Source organism: Salarias fasciatus, chromosome 7 (genome assembly GCF_902148845.1).
Source record: "Salarias fasciatus chromosome 7, fSalaFa1.1, whole genome shotgun sequence".
Taxonomy (NCBI): domain Eukaryota; kingdom Metazoa; phylum Chordata; class Actinopteri; order Blenniiformes; family Blenniidae; genus Salarias; species Salarias fasciatus.
The window spans coordinates 12,752,718-12,775,415 of NC_043751.1; the positions used below are offsets into that span (position 1 = coordinate 12,752,718).

Genomic DNA, 22,698 nt, shown 5'->3' on the forward strand with positions numbered 1-22,698 from the left:
CTCAAAACAATTTAGAAACTAAAATACAAACATTGCCCACTGTTGCCTGTTAAGGGAAGGAGGGAATACACAGATCTACCAAAATAATTTAATAAAAACAGTTTGTACTGTAGCAGGGGCCTCATGCACAAAACATTTTCCATAAAATCGGAGTCAGCTTCTGGATGAAAAAAAAATCAACAGTAGGAACAAATGCTCCCTGTTGGACACCCCAGTCCAGTGTAAACAGCCCAAGGTAAAATGAATCCACTCGTACTCCTACTCTTGGTATAGCAAAGCTTTTTATTTTCTAGAATAATGCACATTCTTAAGTGCTACTTACCTGCGTCGATGATGCAAGAAGCGCACAACGTGGGAGCAAGGTGGGAGACAGGAAGAAGAAGGGAAGATGTGTTAGTGGTAATGCCGAACAACCAGCCCACACACACACACACACACACACACACACACACACACTCACACAGAGTTATTTGCATCACAGTTGAGTTTTAATGCAGGGAATTCAAATTGTGTTAATAATAACTGCAGTATAACAATGATAGAGACTGAGAACAAATACCACACTTCCCTCGAGTGGTGAGAAGAAGGTATTACATATTAATGGGAACAAAAACTTGGCAAAATTTAACATGAATTTAAAAAAGAAAGAGAAATACAGCTTTTATACCATTTTTTTTTTTCAACTTAAGGTAGCAGATTGGAGCTGATCCCTATATGAGCAAAAGCAGGGTACAGCCTGGACGGCAGATCACCGGGCAAACAGAGAAGCAGACAGCTTTCCATATGCAATCATAATTTCCTCAAAGTCACCAATTAACCTCTGATACATGTTTTATACTGTGGGAGGAAACAACCAGAGGAAATCCATGCACAGGAAGAACATGCAAAGTTCACATGTTGAGCAATTGCATGCCACACACTGCTATAAATCAATTCTTGAAACTTCAGCAGCGTAATATAATTAAAAAAAATATTAAATCTGAAGTGCTTTCAGACCTGCAGCTGTATCTAACAAACGTCGAGATAAAGCAGCTTTCTTCATCAATAAAGATGTCAAATTCATAAAGCACAGTTTATACTTTGTACAATGTTACTGCTCTACCGCCCTCTGCTGGATCAATATAGTAACTACACTTAGAGAAATCCCTCAGAGCAGGCAAGATGACATCTGGCGTCAGTTTCAAAGCTTCTTTCTCACTTTCAGCAGCACAGCCGGCTGCGAGTGCAGCTGGAGGAGGATGCAAAAGAAAATCAGTCTCTGAAGAAGAGCAAAGGGACACATGCAGGAAACAATCAACCCGACGTGACAGGGAGCCGCGATGATCCTGCTAAATCTATGCATATTCATCGAAGAGGTCACCAAGAGGGAAGATCTGTGAGCACAGCTGCTTGACGGTTAACACTCATCTGGATTTGGAGGAGAAAACACACAAATGGACCAAAGGAAAATGGAAGGACAGAGGAGCCGATTCTCTGTCAGCTAGGTTTCCCCTCCACACGTAAATATGAAACACTCATTATCACCTACTTCTAGTCATGACAGTGCTACCAGTAATGCAGAAGGCTGGGTATTACATGGTTATTTTGGGCAAAACAAAGACAGCCCTGCATCTATTATCGAACAGCTATTATCCTTCATAATTTTAGATACTGATTTATTTTGGAGCATAACATTTTGCAAAACACAAGAAAAATCATTAAAGTAAAACTCTTGATGTCGTATTTTTAAGGCATTACTTCCATACGTGCCTTTAAATAGTAAGCTGCATTCTTCTCTTTTAGAGAGGCAAAGAAATTGTTTAGATCAAAGCACAGGCAAATGTTTAAAACCCGATCAGACAATGCCAGAAACTAAACCTTGATCAAAGAACAGACTGCTTAATTTTCAGAAAATAACTTCAATCAAAACAGGAATCCTCAAAATAATTCAGATCAAAGAGACTTTCATCTCTTTACTCCATGCACAGAAATGCTGCTCGCTCTGCTCATAGCGACACTCCGGGAAAAATAAAACAAGCACATGTCACCGAGACAATCAAAGTTAAACACAGACACAAAACCTTCGCCTTTTAAGGGACCTCCAAATAAAATCATGACTCTCAGGCATCAGTGTTTTCACCGGCAAGTCCTTTTTAAGCGGCTTTTGTAGGATCCCCACGTGCCCTCAGGTCAGTTTGGATATGTAGCTTATCCTCTGAGTCTTAAGTCATCTGTACCAGTCATCCTTTTTCTTTCCACGGGCCTCAAATTCAAGACAGACTGAATCAGCTGCTTAACTCCGGGTCAGTGAACGACTCAACGAGTCCACAACCATGGATGTGTGCTTCTATTTCTGGCTGCCCTCATTCTTCACAATATAATTGTGCAAAGGTTAAGGTGAATGATTAGTGCTCAAAAGCAATGGTTTTTAAGGGAATGGACCAGGAATCAGACAGAGAATGGCATGAATTGTTTCATTAAAACAGATGTTTGGGACAGAGTTTATTATCCCAAGTGTAAATGAGCTGAACTAAAGTTAGAAAATGACCTTAAATGCAAAACCACAGGTGTAACAAGCAGAAATTATAAAATGAATGGATCATGCACAAAGAACAGTGATTTTTTTTTATACCGTGACACAAAAATTGGGACGTCAACACATTCAAGCAAAAGTTATTACTTCGAGCAAGCCAATGTGTTCCTCATGTTCCTGCTTATTGAAAGTCCCATTCTTGTTAAAAGTACTGGTTTGCTTATCTTTAGCAAACACAATTCTCATTCCTGCAATCAGTCTTACAGTCCGATATAAAGCCAACAACACCAACCTGAGACTGAGAACAGGAACTGTAACACAATACAAATCAAAGTCAAATGAAGTCACAATAGCTTTGCAAAAAACAAAGTGACACTGTGAGTCACTCTCACTGGTTTGTGAACTGTGGCACAGGCCTTTCACACAGTAACAGGAGTGTACACATGTAAACAGTAATAATAAACTCAGAATCATCTTCAGTGTGGATTTATATGGGGTGAAGGGAGGTAAGGGAGTCCATGACCAGTAGAATAAAATAGAATTCATATAACAAAAACAAAAAAGCAATATCAGAAAGACTAGTAAAATGTACAATAGTTTCACGGTTGACTAAGAGACTGACCTCAGATAAGATAAAACATCCACTCCTTAGGGACTTAATGTGATTTTGTGGCTTATCAAAAGGCCTAATTGTAAACAAATGACTAAATGAGAACCACTCCCTAGGAAAGGCAATATACACACGCTTATAAAAACATTCTGAAACAACAAACCCATATTATCAGGCAGCTTGTTGGCCTATATTGTTCCTAAAAGGCCTCCTCTAAGCAGTTGCAGCAAAAAGGAATGTCATACCTTGTTGGGATGCGTCATAAGAAGCAAAAGAAAATCCTTTACATGGTTAATAAAGACATCTTGCACAAAATCTGGAATAGACAAGCTTGTAAATATCCTATAAGATGTTAAAACGTGGCAGAGCAGGACTGGACCACACCACAACCTACGAGAGCAAAGGAAACTAAAGGGATTTCTTCATTACAACACAAACACAGTCCTTCAGTGTGGATTTGTAATATTAGCTGCATCACTGCAGTCATGTTTGACTTGGCCCACTCATCTTGAGCAACATCCGGTGATTTCACATACCTGGACCGCAGTAGGGTGACATACCAGAGGTGTAAAATGCAGCTTTGATATGGGTGGTGCCTGTTAAAAGATTACCGGCACTTCGAAACCACAGAAAGAAATAGTCTTGAGAACACCTTGCAACATGACACGGTTATCATCGTCTGCTGTCAATTTACAGTACAATCTTTTTTTTTAAGCTTTATTTCTGATTTTTTTCAAACAAGCAAAGAGATACACAAACAACACATAACCAAAACACTGTTTACATTGCTGCAGAGTATCTAGCACATTGATGGCTCAGTTTGGTAAATGAAAATTCCTGTGCTGTTAGGCTCATGAAACACATGAAATCTGAACCAAAATATATCACACATTAACAGCCACAGTGATATCCAGATTGGCAACATATACACGTCACAAAAAGACTAACTAAACCTCAATAAACTGTGTGCACTGAATGTCAACATATACGGAGCCCCACTGCTTTAGACTGTGACAAAACTGGATTGGTTTCTTGAAAGCTGTGTTGAGTCTGGTCTAAGACGATTAAAAAAAACAAAAAACACACACACACACACACACACACACACACACACACACACACACACACACACACACACACACTATTGTTTCAAAATAAAAATTGTAACGTCAGTGAATTAAACCAATATTTTGCAGCCGAAAGAAGCAAAGTACTTTAATCAAGGCTCTGTGTCAACTGTGTCAAAGATCTCTTTGACACAGTTAGAGGTCTGTCAAGTACACCAATTATTACTTTAGTTAATCTCTGCCTTGATGGAATTCATAAAATACTCCATCGGGGTCATTGCGAAAATAGGTTGAGTAACTCGCAGTAGTAACACAAGAATAGAGTTAAAGCTCGATTAATGTTTTACAGTCTCTTATCAGCATATAGAGTTCCAGTTTCAAGCTGTGGACTCCCTTTCTCCTTAAGTGATCCTTCAGTCAGACAGTTCATAACATTGTTATTTATCTTTTGTCCTGACAGTAAAATCTGTGTTGAACACAATCAAACAAGTTCCAGCTACAACTATGAAACATTAAGACTAACAGGCACACCGTGCCGCTGCTGAGACTCGTCTTTTACCATATGGTAGTAGTTTAGTTTAGTTTTTCTTTTTTCCATGTCATTTAATGTTGGTTAAATATGTTGGACTGAAGTCATATCAGTTGGGCTCTGAGTGAGTAAACACGCTTTTGAGAATAGCACGGTTCTGACTGTAGGCAGGGCAGAGCCTAATTGAAGCTGGGCAGTGAACCAGTTTGCTTTAGTTCTTGGCAAAGATCAAACTTCTTGTGTACACATTTACTCCGTCACACTGAATAACTAATGAGCTCCCCTCCTCCATAAACAAACAGCAAGAACAAATAGCCCGAGTGACAATTCAAACAGTTCGGAAGATCTTCTGCTAGTTTTACAAATCACTTCACAGAAATAAGCTTGAGATTTGGAGAAAGTTTAGGATTCATGAGGCAGATCAGAGCGCACAAACTCATACAAGTCATACAAATTGGATCAGTCTTTAGCAGAAAACACTTGGTTACTTATAAATTATTGGCGAAGCTTAATCCACAAACTGTGACCGAGAAAGACATCAAACCTCATTCTGCTGTAGATTTAAGAAATTAACACAGTCCACAGGATCATTTCAAAGAGAAAGCCGAAAAATGACATTTGTGGATGTTGTATTACGGCAAAACAAGATTTCTGCTAAAAATTTAAGAGAGATGCACTTAAACAAAAATGAAGGTAGGTTCTTTATATCTGCCAATAAAAATCAGCTCAAAGACAGCACACACTGCTGAATCCAGTAAACAGGTGGTGCTGGTTCTGTCTACCCCTGTATTGTCGGCATCCGCCTGCCAGTGTGTTTTCCTGACAACAGCATTGTTAAAATCACATCATGGCATTTCTCCCCACCAACGTGACATATATACAAATGTGTTCCACACCACACTGAACACACACAGACTGTGTATCACGCAGGTACTAGTTGAAGGCAGTAATAAAGTTGTCAAGCAGGCAGGCACATTGAAACCATGTTCAAGTCTCTGGCACAGCAATAGCTAAATCCCACACAACCACAGCCATCATGCCGTCACAGCAGCAGCTGAGAGTGTTTTTATCCGAACAACCAGCAGAGGTCTTACCGGGAATGAAAGCTGGTCTGCTCTGTTTCGGAGACAGGGGGGGGGGGACGTCTGCACACACCAGTTTATGAATTGCAGCACAGAGGTGAGAAGGCTGCATTTACACTTGAGCAAGTCATGCAGATATTTAAGTCAGACTCTCGACTTCCAGAGTGATTCGTTCCTCCTGCTGCAAAAACATTACAGAGCGCTGACAGCTGATTAGACTGATAGATTGCTGTGAGGTGCAGCCATTACTACAATTATGAAGCCCCTGTCAGCCCACTCCACTCTGGCCTCATCTCTCACACGGCCTCTAAGTGAAACTGAAAACAGGCTGTGCAGGACTGATATGCACTGTGTGAGCAGAGGGAAAAACTCATTTCATTGCACCTGCTTTTTTTTTCTTTTTAAAAGATAACGGATATGCATTTTTAACTACTGGTGACAATATAGGATGATGATGAGCTGAAGGGGCTGAGATATTATTCATATCACGGTGTTTTCATGAGGAAACAGTAGACAAGAAACACATTTCAACACCCTGCTGAATGCAATAAACAGTTTTCTGTGGTACAAAGTCATAAAAAGAATCAATGAATGATTACTCAAAAGAGGACATGTCCTCTTATGAACAGGAAATACTAAAACCTCAACTCTCATTTATCTTTGACAATTTACTAAATGAGACCTGAAGCAACATGTTGGTATTACTTAATATGAATTTATTTAAATTACTGGTTTTCCAAATCCCAAATAGACCCAGACTTTCCAAGACATTGCAGTGAAGCCTGGGGTGTGTGGCTGCCCCACAAAAGTGTTCTCTAGATTAGGAACCACTCTTTTATATGAAATTCTTTTGAAGACCAGTGTGATGTATTGTGATCTGCACGAGTTCATGTGGTGGAAGGTTAAATCCTTTTCATCTTTAAAGGGAGACACACAAACGTCACAGTACAGTTTATAAAGGGTTTCAAGCAAACAATGCTATCGTCAGTCCATCTGTCACTAAAACACATCTGAAACTGAGAGACAGGATATGGTCTGTGAATGACTAGACCTCAGACACACGACCACAACTCCAGGATCCAGTTCCACACAACGCTTTAAAGACACCAATATAGATCAGTAGAGGAGCTTTTAACAGTTTGCTTTCCCCAGAGCTTTGCAAAGGGAGCAGACAATCTTTATGTTTATTTTATTGTACGTCTTATCACGCAGTGTTGCATTCCTTTCATTGTAACCCAGCAATGTCTTTCAGCCTTTGACAAATGTACATTATCAATCACAGCGAGCACACATTAATCAATGAAGGTTCAAATATTTGTTCAGGCGGGGGACAGCTGAGGACAGAATGTGGGAGTAGGGACACTGACAGCAGACGAGTCAATTCCCCAGAGGTGAGCTCTAGATGCATCTTCATCTTCTGTGCAAAAGAAAGAAAACCAAATCCCTGGAAAGCAAGTCACTGTACTTCTTTCCTAGTTATTACGACATGAAGCTGCTTTATTTTTATCAGGGTTTAAATGTCTGCACTCTCTATCTACTCTGATGGCTCTGATGTGCTGATACTCAAAGAACGAGGTACTGTTTGAAAAGTCATGCTGAACTGGTACTATTTATATCCAGGCAGTGACCCATCTACCAGCACTGCACTCAAGTCAGGGTAGTCCTAAAACACATGCACATAGATGAGCCTGTGAAAAAGCAGCTTCACCTCATGTGGATGTTTATTGGGAAAAAATACGGAAGCCCTTCGCAGGGCGGTGATAGTACATGAGGACTTTTTAGATCAGTGAGTGCCAGCTGTAGAGGCAGACCAAAGAGAAAAGCCATTGCATCTAATCTCTCACTGAAGTGAATAAACATTAGAGATAAAGTAACGATTATCCACAAGTTGGGCAGCCGGCCACTTTATCCCAATTAATAGCACTCGGTAGAGGAGTTTTGAGCAGTGGAACATCAAAGACTCATGCCTAAGAGCCTAAAGCATTAGTGCTGTCACTGAGTTCAAGAAATACAGATGTAACTCATGAGAGGAATCCTGCTAACAGTAAATGTAATTCCCAGCTCGGAGAAGAATTGCCTGGAAAATCTACTGTGCAGGTAACAGTGTTGGAAAAGAGGTGTAAAGCATAGAGCCAACAGAGTATGATGTTTGCTATAACCTTTTCAGTAATGCTAACGAGATTAAATGGGCCAAACTATGGAAATGTTACCATCATTAATGTTCAATATCCATTTTGTTAGACGTTCTATATTTGATAAACAATCCCTCTTAGAAAAATAAGTGCAATTTCAACTTTATGGACATTTCAGAAAAGATTATCAATGCAAAGTCTTGTCACTGTTTGACTTCGATGTTAATGCTACTGAGCTGACATGAAGGCAGAGCTGTCAAAGCTTCACTGTTATTAAATGATAACGTCTCTGATATTTGCTGTTCAGTGCTGATTCTCAGTTATTAAAACAAATTAAGGACACTAACTGGTCCTTCTGAAAGTTTTAAGGTAATATCCTCTGTCTCATCACTAAGGTAGGTCATCTACCTGACACGATGAGTCTTTCTGGCAGAACACATTTGGCCCACAGCCTTTATGTTTCTCACATCTGCTCTGGAGAGCAAAACAAAAACATGCGGATGTATTTTAGGAGCTAAAGAGCTGACCAAAAACAAAAAAAAGTTATTTTTTACAGGCTCTGTCTCACACACACACAAAAGCAGCTGCTTCTTTGAATGTGCAAAATACAAATTAATAGTAGAATTTGTAGCACTCTCAAAACATTCAGAAAGTCATATGTGGGCATTTCAGCATGGCGCTCAATGGACTCACAGCTGTAGAGCATTTGAGCAGAGAGATACCTTCCAAAAACTCCCTAATCATCACACACCATCTGGAAAACAACTGGGCCGTGCACGGACCGCTGGACAGAGGTAGACAAACAAGCAACGAAGCAAGAGGAAGATAAAGACAAACAGAAAAAAATATATACTTTTTAGGCCATCAAATGGTAGTTGCAACCATTTATCATTATCTATTTGAACACATTTCAAACATTTACTTATTTGTGTTGTGAATTTCACTTCTCCAGCTAAACAGAAGCTGTAAGTCATGGTTGATATTTCACATACACTAAGAGGAGACAAGTGTGTGAAGACTGGAGTCACGGGCATGGCTCAAGACTGAAATCTACAAATAATTTCTCACTTGTTCTTGTGACTCCAATGGCATGGATAAAACATAAAAGTAAACAGTCATTATCAAGGAGATTGCACTCCGTAAGCAGACCTGATAATAACAAGCAGCAGCATGACCCCTACGCAGACATCTGTCCCAAGATCAAGCCCAGCACCAAAGGATGGCTCGATGCAGATTAATACAGGGCTTAATCAAGTTCAACTCCTCTTTCAGCATCAAATCAAAGACAACACACAACTAAGAGGTTTTAAGACCAAAGAATTACATCAGTCTGTATGTTTCGCTGCTAAATCCTAGACGTAGGCCAGGATTCAGTTGATATGTTCAACCAGAAGGGATTAAATCGATGTACTTTAATACTGGACATCTCTGCTAACCTGATGCACCAGATGGTTTGTTGAAGCAGGACTGCGTGGGCATACTTGATATCTGTTTGAAAAAGTGGCAGGTGCTTTAAGAAATTACTTGGCAAGTGATGGAACAAACCATCTGTATGTCGCTGACTGGCATGGGTTAGCATCAACCGATTAGACTAAATCACATGATGCAACAGGACAGCAAAACAGCAATATATGATGCACTGGTTTACAGGATCTACATTTCTAGAACCCATCTGAGGATTTTATGTTATTAATTTTGATCTGATTTAAATTGAACAGTTTTTCTGGTTATTTCTGCTATATAGTTCACAGATTTTCAAATTCTGCTGTGTGGTCTTTTTGCTTCATGAAATTTTGCTCATGCTGCTCATATCCACAAAAACAGTGTTTCGGGAGTGAAAACTAGTTACTTTGTTTGTGTATCTAAAAGCAGCAAGAAACTAGTCTTCCTATTTATTCCCCTGAGATAGGATTGAGAAAATGTCTGGTCATTTCTTACATATTTGGTAAAGTCTACATTGAATGTGGACAGTTTGAACTAAAATGATTTCTGGGGCTGGTCTCAGTAAAGGGTTTTGTTCTACGCAGGTGTATCAGTCTGGCACAAGTGCAGATTAACCCCCGATGCACACTGGATGCGGTCCGGCTGCGGAACGGCTGCGGTCCGGACACCGCAGCTAATCCGTAGTCATTAAAATCAATGCTGTGGTGCACACCGGCCGCGGTCTGGCTGCGATCCGGCTCCGGTCCGGCTCCGGAGCCTCTGCGGAGCTCCGGTCTCTTTCCGCAAGGACCCTATTTTTCCGAATGCCACAGCCCTACCGCGTCAATTCAGACAGAAGCAAGTCGGGTGCCGGAAGGAAACGCGATACGTGTTCCAAAATAAGTGACTTCAAAATAAAATCTGTGTCGTGTTTTTGCCTTAATATTCTATTTTTGTACTTCTTCTGGTAGAATACAGAACAAACAAAGTCATGTAGTCATTATACGCATTAGAAGAATGAACGGTTTTGTACTTCATCACTGCTGAAAAGTCAAATGACTCCAAAATGGCTCAAAACAGCTCTGTGACCGGAGCAGCTCCGTGTTGCCAGATTGGACGGGTTTCTGCCAAATCAAGCATCTTTTTTGAACACGTCGGACGGGTTGATGAAATGATTATGTGTTTATGACATGTTTTTTATCATACAAATACGGTTTTAACGTACATTTTCAACTGAGATGGCGGTTTGGGCTGCTTTCTAATGAGTAAAACGGGTTTCATATTGTCTACGGGGGATAACGACAGATCTGGCAACCTTCTCCAGCGGACTGCAGAGACACCGCAGGCGGTGTGAATCTCAGAGCTGCGGTGTACCGGACCGGAGACGGACTGCAGCCGGAACACAGTCGAACCGCATCCAGTGTGTATCGGGGGTAATTTCAGCTTCATCAGGTACATAGCTCCGTTTCACTAAATTTCTAGAATAATACTTCGCTAAATGAGACATAATCCCAGGATACGCAGCACAACAATGGTAAATAAGGAAACTACTTGACATCCCACTGTTTCTGATTGAGAATAAAAAATAATTTATGTCTTAATTTTTTTAATCAAAATAAAAAAAAAGTTTTGCTAAATAACATCATTATTTTAATTTGTAGCATTAAAAACTGTATTTTTGCTTAATATCAATACAGATACATTCAAAATAAAAGACAGACTTTTTTCAGACACTAATTCCAACTTGGTCTGATGAGGATTTTTACAGAGACCTGTCTTAATCAGCACCTGAGGCAGTCACTGGCATCAGAGGATCTCTTACACATATGTTCATACAGCGTCCGAACACACAGACACGGGCTTTTCTCCTAGTGCCGACCAGATGGTGAAAACCCCACAGAGTCAAACAGAGCAGACGAGCAGCTCGGAGCCTCCATCGCTGACTGTCTGTCTCCCAGTCGGCACGCGGCCTCACACCAGAGAGTTATGGATCCGGCGGTGGGAATGATGCACAGCAGATACAGATCTACTGGTTTCCCTCTTAAATCACGTTACAAAAGAGAGTGAGCTGCAGGAGCTCTGACAGAGTTAATGAGTCAGCAGACACAGCCACCACAGCCTCCCCCTGCCAAGGGGATGAGTAAATACTCTCAAAGTGCTTCACAGTTTGAATTAGACATTGCCCCAGAGGGAAGTTCATTAATGTTGGCCTTGTGTATGGGAATTTTGTGCTTCTTCTTGCCAAATATAACATTAGAAACTGTGAACTGGCCTTTTTTCTTTTTTTTAAATGGGTTAATTATTAAGCAATACAGTCATACAATAATATCACGAACATTTACAATGCTTTTACCCATAAAAATGGCTTGACAACATGAGTTAACCCACTAAAAAGTGGGTCACTGGAGCAGAACCAAGACATTCATGGAGCTTTGAGCACAAGTAAATTCCAAATGTTACCAGTGGTAGCAACTGTCATGTCGTCAATACTAAACACAGTTCCACAAGTTTATTAATCTCCTTTAAAGAAAACCTCAGAACGTTGCAATTTTCCACAAGAGGAACAATAACCTCCAACTGTTTATCAGATTTAAAGTTTGATACCAGCCTCTCTGTATTGTGTTTGGTGTCCATCGATGGCTGTGGCTCAGCTGCTAGAGTGAACATCACCATCAACGTCAAAGAAAATCTTCCTCATGCGAGCAGACATCGATAAAATGAATCTATATATGAAAATGTAAAAGCATTGCTCCTGCTGAGCATGCACGTCGATATTCAGCAACTTTTTTACAGGAGTGGTTTTAATGTGGATCTCAGGAAACAGGACATGTCAAGAGTTTCTGTGTCATCTGTGTGTATCTTCAAGTTTCCTGACATGCAAGGAGCAGGAGTCATGAGAAATTAGAATGAATTGTCTGGTAGCCGAGTATGAGGCCGGCTGTCTTTGTGTTATAGTCTGGCAAAGCTCAGTGTGCACCCTTGATCTTATTCAGCGTGTGCTGGAACAGGCTGCGGCTTCAGCAATACCAATGAAAGAAACTGGCTTTACTTGTTCCCTTCACAGTAAATCTCTTGATGTACTTCAAGGTGCTTCCTGCCAGGACAGAGAGTGAGGAAGGCAGAGGCTTGCGTGCCACAGTGGACCACTGCTGCTCATTTAGGTGAAAGAACATTTGTGAGAACAGTCCTCACATTACAGGAGATGAGAATTAAATTGTGCAAACTGGTTTGTTTTCCCACTAATAGTTAGCTGGCGGTGCCATGAGCCTGAAGGATATATGCTGTTTGTCTTCAATTACAATTGAATGCTTTGACGAAAACCACAACAGCAATTATTTTATCTTTTTTACACAGTTTTGGCTGAGTTCCTGAATGATTTCTAACGCACTGAGTGTCCTGCAGCGAGTTGAACAGGTTTTACCGATGAAGCTGACAGTTTTTGGGTTCATTATTCAAAGCCTGTTGCTCCTGATGGGCTTAACGCTGCACAGTTCAAATGAACAATCATTTGTCCAAATGTATCATTTCACTCCGACCAACTCGTTACAAATTTGTGTTCATTGGCCGTAGCAATAACACAATTTATCCCCATGTCAGTACTTTCATTACACTGAGTAATGGCTGTATTTGAAATCCTACGCTGAGAGCAGACAGTAATTATTCACAGCATGATTGAAACACAAACTTGTGAATGGGAACAGCTTTCTTTATATTAATCACTAGTTTAAACTAATTCAAGGCTAAAATTACATTTCTTATTATTAAACTCTATAAAACACTAACTTGTGTTTAAAGTAATACCCGGATGGAAATCCTTTTTCGCATTCTCACTACTGTGTGACCGTGTTTTCACTGTTACATAACCGGGTCTGATATAAGGCTTCGCTCAGAGACAGGGGCTTGAATTATTCCCTCGAGAGAAGGAAGAGCCTTTAAACGTCTGCCATACATGTCTGTCACACACTTAAGACTCGGGGTTCACGTGGATTCCCTTCGTTCCTGCGCAGACAGATTAAAAACCTTATGTCTCAGGCTTTACTCGATCCTATGTAGAACCGGAGACGACGCATCACTACAGTCCTGCAAAGACAGAAACGAGGATCAGCCCGTCTACATAACGCATTCTGCCCGTGTGATTCTGTGTCCTGTCAGCCGTGAACATGTAAACAAGTCCCATCTTTTAAAAAGCTTCCACAATTACTTCATTTGATTGAAGCTTGAGGTATCAGTTTCTGAGGAACCAAAGCACAGACATGAAATAAGCCAATAATGCAACTGGTAGAATAAGAACACGTAATGTCCTGTAATGTATTTGTATGTTGTTTTGTAATAAATTGTCCTGTTTTGGCTCTTCTTGTGATTCCCTGAGTGTCACGGTCAGCTGGATGCGCCAGCAGCCTTCAGCTCAGTGGTGTAAACCTGGCGTGGAACATTTAGCAGCTCAAAGAACCACATAATCCTCTCAGGAGTCGGAAAAAGGAGAACAAATACTGGACCAACAGCTGCGAGACAAAAAAAGAGTGAGATGGACGTTAGTATCTCTGTGTAACTCTTTAAGAGGACACTGGTTTGGCATGTCGGCTTACGGAAAGATAATATGAAAGCACACTGACATTATCGTCTCCTCGAGCCACCATCCCTCCAGACACAGGGTCTGGGTCTGACTCTGCTTTTATTGCAGGGTTAAAGAAATGCCAAGCAAAGCTGACAAGGGCAGAACCAGTCCCGAAAAGATAGGAAGAAGATTCATCATCCCTTGGCAAAGAAAAAGTTTCTCTGACACTGTGAAAGTATGAAAAATACTAGCTCTTGCACTGTGGTATAAATCGCAATAAGACATAACTTGGTCAGAATGATCAATTCAGCTGAGCGTTTAGTGGATAAACTTGACAAAATAACAGTCATAAACTCATCCTGGCAACAAACTTATTTATTTATTCAATAACAGATTTTTACAAGTCATTATGACTAATATTAGTCAAAGTCAACATCCGGTATCTAAGTAGTTTGAATGACAGGTACTTGAAAAGGTTATCAATTAGGAAAGGGGGTTTTATTATTTAGCAACGACTGATAATTAGCATAACTGAATGTAAATGGAAGAGAAATCTGACATTCCTACATTTAAAATGAGTGAGTGTTTCGGCTTTTACAGCAGAAGAAGAGTCAGCGAGTGCATCTGTCTCTGTCTGAACACAGATGCACTGGAGAGATTTTTGTCATAATTACCTAAAATTCAGTTGACGTGCTTTCCTCTGTTCAGAGTAATAAATTATGCAGCAGCAGAAGTGAAAATGGACAAATGAAAGTGGTGGTTGTAGAATGCACAAGTACAATATTTATGCTCAATGATGCACTTTGTACTGATGAGCACTCGGAAACAGCAAATTGTCCTCAACGGACACTGACAAGATGTCATCAGATGAAACATTAATATCTGGGCAGTAATCAAACTCCACTTTAGCCCAGAAGCACGGTGAGGGTCAGCTGTAGTTATTACTCATTAGTCTTCAAAACAAGAGAATAGTCATCCCATTGCATAACCTAGAGCAATTAGCCTTGACTGGCACTTGGATTTTCTCCCACAGACAGACTTAATGAGACAAAAACAGCAAACAAAGTGAGTGAATTTTGCACGTATCTATTCACGAACATGGCTGCTGTAAATCTTTCCTTGATGATAATATATAGACAATTGATGATATGTAAAGCGCAAATAAATCCCAACCATTTAATTTAACCTGACACATCCAACAAAGGGTTTTCAATAGGCTGAGAATCCCACGTAATCTTAAATTATACTGAGTTTAAATTGTCCATACTTCATGAAAATGAGGTATAAGCGAGGAGATGTAGGCTTATATGGTACAAAGATAGGTTGGGATAGTTACCTGTTTGCAATGGCCCCATTCCAGTTGACAGCTTTCAATTAACAACAAGCAACATGTCCATCTTATACTGTATAATGCCTGTTATGCTAAAAAAAAAAAAAAAAAAAAAATGGAGATGAAATGAAGCTAAAATCGGAGACAACCCAAAGCTTTAAGCCACCGAGACGCTACACGAGGACACCAAATTGATGTGCTGATTGTTGGTGTGTCAAACGAATGGAAAGTCCGAGTTATGAACAGCTTTCTCCGTTATCTGCATCAAAACTTCCATGGTGGAACACCTTACCCAACAAGGAAAAGTTTCCCAAATGTATAGTTTACCTGCCATTACCATGTTTATGTCAATTATCCAATACAATGAACATCATAGATAAATAAATGTACGTTCTGCCCCAACATGCACCTTTATGCACAGTTTCTGTACTGCTTTTCTCCTGTTTACATGCAATCAATGTTGGTTTATAGATGCAAACAGTCCAGTTTCCTGAGCCGGCAACAAGCATTGGCCACAATTTCTACCTCATTATATGCGCGAAAGACAGGAAACAACTTTTGTGCAAACACATTCACTAACCAGGAAAAAAACTGTTGTTGTGTTGAACAACATCAGATTTGTTTCTGAGATCTCTTTAAAAATTCCAACTTTACCGGTGGGAATAGGCAAGTCTGACTATGTGCCTCTCCCAATGGGAAGGGGGACTTTCCCACCTCCCAACAGTCTCATCAAAGCAGTGTTCACAGAAACAGGCCACACGCGGCGGATCTTGCATTAAACACTGAAAACCTATATGGAAAATATACATGGGAGTGCTTGGCTCCGTAGGTAGCATCCTGCTGTGACACTACTTGCTCTTTCGTAGCTGAAGAAGAGGTGGGAGTATCAGCTCTCGGCTAACAACACGGAGAAAAGGGTAACAGAAGCTAATGTGAAGGAGAAAGCGTCTGCTCTTCTGACGTGTGGATTATTGTTTCAGTTCTGAAAGCACAAAGGCAGCAGTCTGGCTGGATCGGGTTCACTCGGGCTTCTCTGATTTATGGCCAACTTCAGCAGTTGTGACAGCGGCCAAAAGGTGTAAGCTCAGGAACTTGGGTGGGAGCTACTGACCCTTTGCTCTCTCTTTAATTAGACACACAAAACAGCATGGTGATGGTAATAAGCTCTGCGTTGCCCAGACTCTTTTAGGGAGCATTAAATCACCCTTTTCTTATTGTAACATCTTAACAAATGCTGAGCGCATTTTCAGAGTTCAGAGCTGTTTTTACACTTGACAACAAAATGATAACAACATGCAGATTTTTGCATCGCCATGTGGAGAAACCTAGAGTCCTTTCATGATTTCACTCCCTGACAGAAGAGTTACAAAGCTCTCCAATATTGCATCTGGACTGGACCACCGACAGACATCCTACAATTTAAAAAAAAAACAGAAAGGTGACTGTCTGAGGGGGGGGGGAACCAAGCCGTGACTGATTCAATTACCCTCTCCACTGACCTTCTCCCATTCAAAAATCACACTACCATTAAATAATCAAACGGTGGCATGAACCATTCCTCAACTCGGCGCTATCACACCAACAACCTGCAACTCATCCTATCGAGCGCGCCGCATCAGAGGACAGACTGCGTCAGCACAATCTGCTCCTTGATGCTCACACTGTGTAACCCGATGGCAGCAGCCAGGCAGCACAGCCAGCATGAGAATCAGCCGGATCGTTTTAAAAGGTTTTAAGCAGAAGGAGTCACAGAAGAAAGCAGTGATTTTGTCTGTGATCCATTGAGAAGTGTGTTGAGTTTTGGATACACGCATAAAGCTACAAATTTTTAATATTTAACAACCCAAAACTGCTGGCAAAGTAATAATAACACACCGTAGGTTGTGAGGCGAAGACTGATCCAGCTGTCACCAGGCTAACAGTTCTGGAGCGTTTTCAGAGGCTCTTATTGGCAGCCTCACATAAAGCCTCAAAATGTCCCAAGGACTGCCCAAGTCAGTTATCACATCAACCTGTCAACAAATCTATACGTCAACACAATGAGTAGGTAACCATGCACGGCTTTAGGCGGCCTAAATTACTCAAAGCTCAAGAACATCCACAACATATTGTCATTCCTGCAGACAGACGGACTGATTTTATGCACTGACTCAATCGAGCACGTGTATCGGTGCATGCAGCCGCCGTTATGACACTCGCAGTTGTGACCACATGATTAGAATTAAATTGGAAGAGGAGTCAAGTCAGGCCCAGCAGCAGACAGGCTGATAAAATGTGAAAAGCAGATTCAGATTCAGTCACATGTAGAGTAATTATCTGCATTTCAGCCACAAATATGCTCCAGCTTTTAACCTAAACAGAAAAGCAGAGTGGCTTATGCCTAATAGTACTTTCCTGAGGCCCCAAGAGAAACTCCACATCAAATTTAATTACTGGTTATATGACTTGAATTCACATTGCAAATTCGGAGCTCAAACTTGGGCTTTCACTGAGTTCATGTTCTGCATCATTCACAACTAAGCACCAGCCGCGATTAGGACGTGACGGGCATTACTGATGGGTGACAGGAGAAGTGAAAATACAGCGGTAAAGAGATGTGGGAGAGCGCTGAGAGACAACATAATGGAGAAGAATGGAGGGTTAATCTAATGAGCTGCACTCATGATTTATGGGGTGGGTGCCTGCCAAATTAACAGCAGGCTGCACTGGTGAAATTAAAGGGAAAATCTATCTCACTGCGTTTGTCTGAAGAAAAAAAAAATGTTTTTACTTCAAACTGATCCGGACAATTTACATCATATTGATGTTTTGAAGTCTTCAGTCAATGCACATACTGAATATTTTCTCATTGTTCCATTCACTTATTTAAATGGTCTCTATTAGGGAAACTGTTTTTAGTTTTTGCTTCCTGTGGAGATGCTTTGCAGTTAGCAAGCAGTTAGCTCACCTTATGATGAAGAATATTTCTGGCTTCAAGCTTCTGGCCAACCATGTGATGTGATAGTAAGTTTTTTTTTTATTTCCCAAGAAAAATTGCCATGTCATGGAACAGCGCCAGAATTATAGTGATCAACTAATGAATATAATCTCCGGGAACGCTTTGCACTAAGAAGCTGATAAAATGCTGGGATATAAAATTACTGCCTTTCAGTCAGGGTGCTTGGAAACCTGCCACATGAAGCACCTCATATTCATGAGGAAATGAAATGGGAAGAATGGATTCAGTGAGGATAATAAGGCATAAGATCAGAAATTTGCAAGAAGCTTATTCCAATACGTTCAGTCATACGGAGGCATTCTTCAATCTTGGCAGAGAAGTTCACCTACAAAAAAATCTATACCTGCTGTACGAGCGAAAATATGTCAGTGGGAAAAACCAAATACTTCAACTCATATTTCTGGATTTAGAGAACAAATGAAGAATCCATGCTCGCAGAGAGACAGAACCTGCAATCTCCTTTGATTTGCCGCATGCAAATCAAAGGAGTGAGGAGGAAATGTAAAATACAAAGCCAATCCGCACAAAGTGGAAACGGAGGATATATCACACCTTCTCCTGAACACAGCCGTAACAAATGAGCGAACTGTGGATATGAGGTGAAAACAAAATCAAAGAAAGGAAACTTGAAATCTTGAAGCTTTTTTTTCCAAATCTTGTAATGCAGTGGACTGGCATGTACCTCAGAAATACCTTTCCACATCCACTTAAGACAAGTGTCATTTCAAAGTGCGAGTAGGCCACATAAACCCAAACAGTCAGGATAACTGTCAGAAAAGGAGAACATATCATACTTTGGCTCAACTCTCCAAGTAGGCTAAGCTTTTAGCAAGCTAGGTTTGAATAAATACAAACAGCTTGCGAGGAAACTGCAACCACACCGTGCCTGTGTCCGTGGGGTGTTTGCACAGTGTTCCTGTGTAATCATTAACTTCTGGGATATGCTTCTACAGCGCAGGGCGAAGGGAGTAAAGGTTTCCATTTTACAACCTTTCAGCATTTACTTCTAACAAACAGGGGGTTTTCAGGAGGACTGCGCCTTAGAGAAGAAAGGTGGTAAACTCACTTGATAAAGCATCGAGCGCCTTCAAAAGTATATCCCTCCTCCCATCCTGTGGGCAGATCTGTGTGAGAGGGAAAGGCGGTCAAAACAAGCGAGGACAAACAGAAGTGGGTATGAATGGTGCTACAAGACGTTACAGTTGTGAACACGAAGTGGTAGAAAAGCTAATCAAGGGGATATTTCTGATTTAAAGTTTTCCGCACAAAAATAAATCATATCATGAAGTCCATCAGTTACTGGTTCAACTGATTTCACAGAAAGTAAATGTTAAAATATCAATCAGATGAAGCTTAAACTAACAAATTCTTCACTCAAAACTAATCTCAGCTGTATTTTTATCATCAACTTAGCTTTATTTGGATGCTACAAAGTGTCATAACAAAGTAGGATTGTCCAAAAAAAAACAATCTTACAGAACAAAATCAATTAAAAAAAAAAAAGAATTGCAATAAATGATCATCACAAAGACACATTAGAAGGTATTCTAAAATACACACATGGCTGTCCACAAATAATAAAAATTACAACAAAATAATAAAAATTAATCTGGTGAGTTTTTACTAATGCTTATTTTATCATGCTTACAGTTCAGCACTTAGCTGCCATAATGGTTGTTCTAAAGTGCTTTATCCATAAAGTTGAGTTGAGAGTTGAGCTGAGTACAGTTCACACAAATTTTGGCATAAAATGTGTTTTTAGCATTTTTTTTTCAAGTTATGAATCTTATTCAGTGTCATTCCCCCACTCATGTGTTTTATAGTGATATATTTTCTAAAACAAAAATAAAAACAAAAAAATTAATACCAGGAAAAGGCCTCCCCCTAACCATCCCAACAGATTTAGCTTCTTTCATTCTCCTTATTGTAAGATGACACTTTTTATCCATTTTATCTTATTGCTTGGCTCAATGACAACCCTCCCATTATGGACATAATGAAATCATGAAGACTATTTAATTTAAGTAGGACAGCACCTTGACTAGAGTTGTGGATTTAAATATTAAATTATTTAATCCAGGGGTGTCAAACATAAGGCCTGTGGACTCACAAGAGGCTCCAGTCTGGCGTGCGAAACCACAAAGTGAATAGCTGATGAGTTTTTTTAACCCATTTCTTAAGATCCACACTGAGTTATTGTTGATGATGCCACTGAAGACAGCTGAAGACATCAGACTTGAAGGCATGTTGTCAGAGTGTAAAACCAAGCATAATGTCTCCAAAAGTTATAGGAAAAGCTTTTTGGACAATTGACTGTATTTTCTACCAGAAGGTGTCATTAAAATTTACTAAATATTAAAATCTTAGTCATTTCCCAAATTAATTTTTTATTTTATTTCTATTTTTTGTGAAAATATAGACATTTTCAGCATACATATTCCGCATCACAAAAAAACAACTTCAAATTTCAAGGTTAGGGTTATTTTTTTCACCATTTCACCAATATGATGGAATTGGGCTGTGTGTGGACCCTCAACTAAAATGTCTTTGACATCCCTGCTCTAAAGTCTCTCTCTCTCTCTCTCTCTCTCTCTCTCTCTCTCTCTCTCTCTCTCTCTATCTATCTATCTATCTATCTATCTCTCTCTCCCTCACACACACACACACACACACACACACACACACACACACACACACACACACACACCACATTTGAAAATATACAAGCAAACTTTTAATACTTCCACAACTGAGACCTTATGGGGTCGTTCAATTAACGATTAGTAAAACTCTTGCCAAGTCAGAGTTAAGCTGTGGCCACTTTTTGGTTCTAACATACTGCAGGATGTTTTTAAAAAAAAAAAAAAGAAATCAGCCTGGACATTGTGTGTTTATTTGCTGCAGCAGCAGCCAGTCAATAACATGAGTGTGGATGTCTGAAGTTAAAGAGGGGGTTGCTGCTGCTGGATATAGTCTCACGGTAACGTCAGGAGCTAATTTTACCATGTAGCACACCGTGTTTGAGACCGGAGGAGCTGTCTGAGGGGATGTTTCACAGAGGTAATTCTCAGGTAGAGAACCGAGAGCCTCGCCTGCAGGCGCCGTGTACCTGTCACTGGAGCCTGGTCTGTGGACTCTTCCCCTCCTCAGTCGTCAATAAAACATTAAATTAGACTACTGTGCTGTCGCCGTAAAACAACATCACTTCAGGAACTAGCTCCCGCGCTGCTTGTTAGTGAATTAAAAGTGTTTTGTTTTTCAACAAGTTCTGAGGTGCCATTAGCCCGGAGCTTTACGGTCATAGGTGAGCGCGAGCGGCGTGGAGACCGCCGCTCACGCGCAGCGTGGATGTGACAGACTCCACTCCGCGTGATGGAAAGAGTGAAGACAACAACACATGACGGCGGGGCTGAAGAAAAAGCCCGAAACTTGCCCGCCGCCGAGGGACGTGCTCACCTGGAGTTTTCCGGTGCCCGGTTATAACTGCCTCGCTGCTCACTGGATGCAGCCAGGTTGTACTCTTGGCTTCTTCGCTGTTGGAGAGAGGGTGGAAATGCATTCATTATTCAGCGGGGGGCGACCGGGACTCCGGTTCGAAAACCGACACAACGACTCGAGGCGTTTCTCTCCGGAGGGATATTTACTTGACAAAGAAGACGCGTCCATCCCGGGTAACCCCGTAACTCCAGGAAGACGGGAGACAAGAGATCCACTCGAGCTGTAGATCCGCCGCCATGTCTGGCAGTGCTGTGACAAGCGCGCGGCTCCGCTCTCGCGGGCAGCGCGTACACGGAAACCTTGGCAACGGCTTGTGGTCGCGAGGAGAGAGCAGGAGCCCAGGGGGGCAGGCAGGGCTGGAGCCCGGGGGGGCCAGGCAGGCAGGGGCAGGCTCAGCCCATCCAGGGGTATGGAGAGAAGCTACTGCAAATATTCTGCAAAAATTTACCATTAAAAAGTCTTGAAAGTTAGTTTAGTTTTGTCTTTTGGGTGCAATGTGTTTTGTTGTGAACAAAGACGCCTCAAACATGGGGGGTGGGGGGCAGGGATGGAAATGAAAACTACTCGATCCTCGTGCAACCTTATCACTTGAAATTAAATAATAATAATAATAATAATAATAATAATAATAATAATAATAATAAAATCACATAATTTAAATTGCACCCACAGAATTTGATTTTTTAACAATCCATCCATTTTTGCATCTTCTATGCTACTTTTTGCTGTCAATTCCAGTTCACTGTGGGCAGGGTAGGGTGCACTCTGGACAGGTCTTGGGTCAGTCACAGGGCAAACACAAACACACATTCACAACTTTCCTTCAAGCCTCCAGTGCATGTTTTTCAACCAGGAACTGGGGAACCCAGAGGAAACCAATGCACACATAGGGAGAACATGCAAATTCCACACAGAAAGAATTTGAACCCTTCATTTTCCCACAGTGAGGTAACAGCAGTAACC

At 40.9% G+C, this 22,698-nt stretch overlaps 1 protein-coding gene across 14 annotated transcripts in view; it reads right to left on the reverse strand.

Annotated features, from left to right (window-relative positions):
- LOC115391300 (pleckstrin homology domain-containing family A member 5-like) overlaps nt 1-21,991 on the reverse strand; it is a 76,476-nt gene extending 54,485 nt beyond the window's left edge. For 11 of the 14 annotated variants that reach the window (XM_030095450.1, XM_030095457.1, XM_030095453.1 and 8 more), the window contains exons 1-3: nt 21,882-21,988; nt 21,694-21,770; nt 19,304-19,361 (exon numbers count right to left, since the gene is read on the reverse strand). In XM_030095450.1, coding sequence (XP_029951310.1) covers nt 19,304-19,361; nt 21,694-21,770; nt 21,882-21,973 — 227 coding nt within the window. In that variant the 5' untranslated portion in view covers nt 21,974-21,988. Of the gene's footprint in view, nt 1-19,303; nt 19,362-21,693; nt 21,771-21,881 lie in introns of all 14 variants that reach the window. The other 3 variants (XR_003931759.1, XM_030095448.1, XM_030095449.1) reach the window with 2 other exon arrangements.
- Nucleotides 21,992-22,698: the final 707 nt, after the last annotated feature.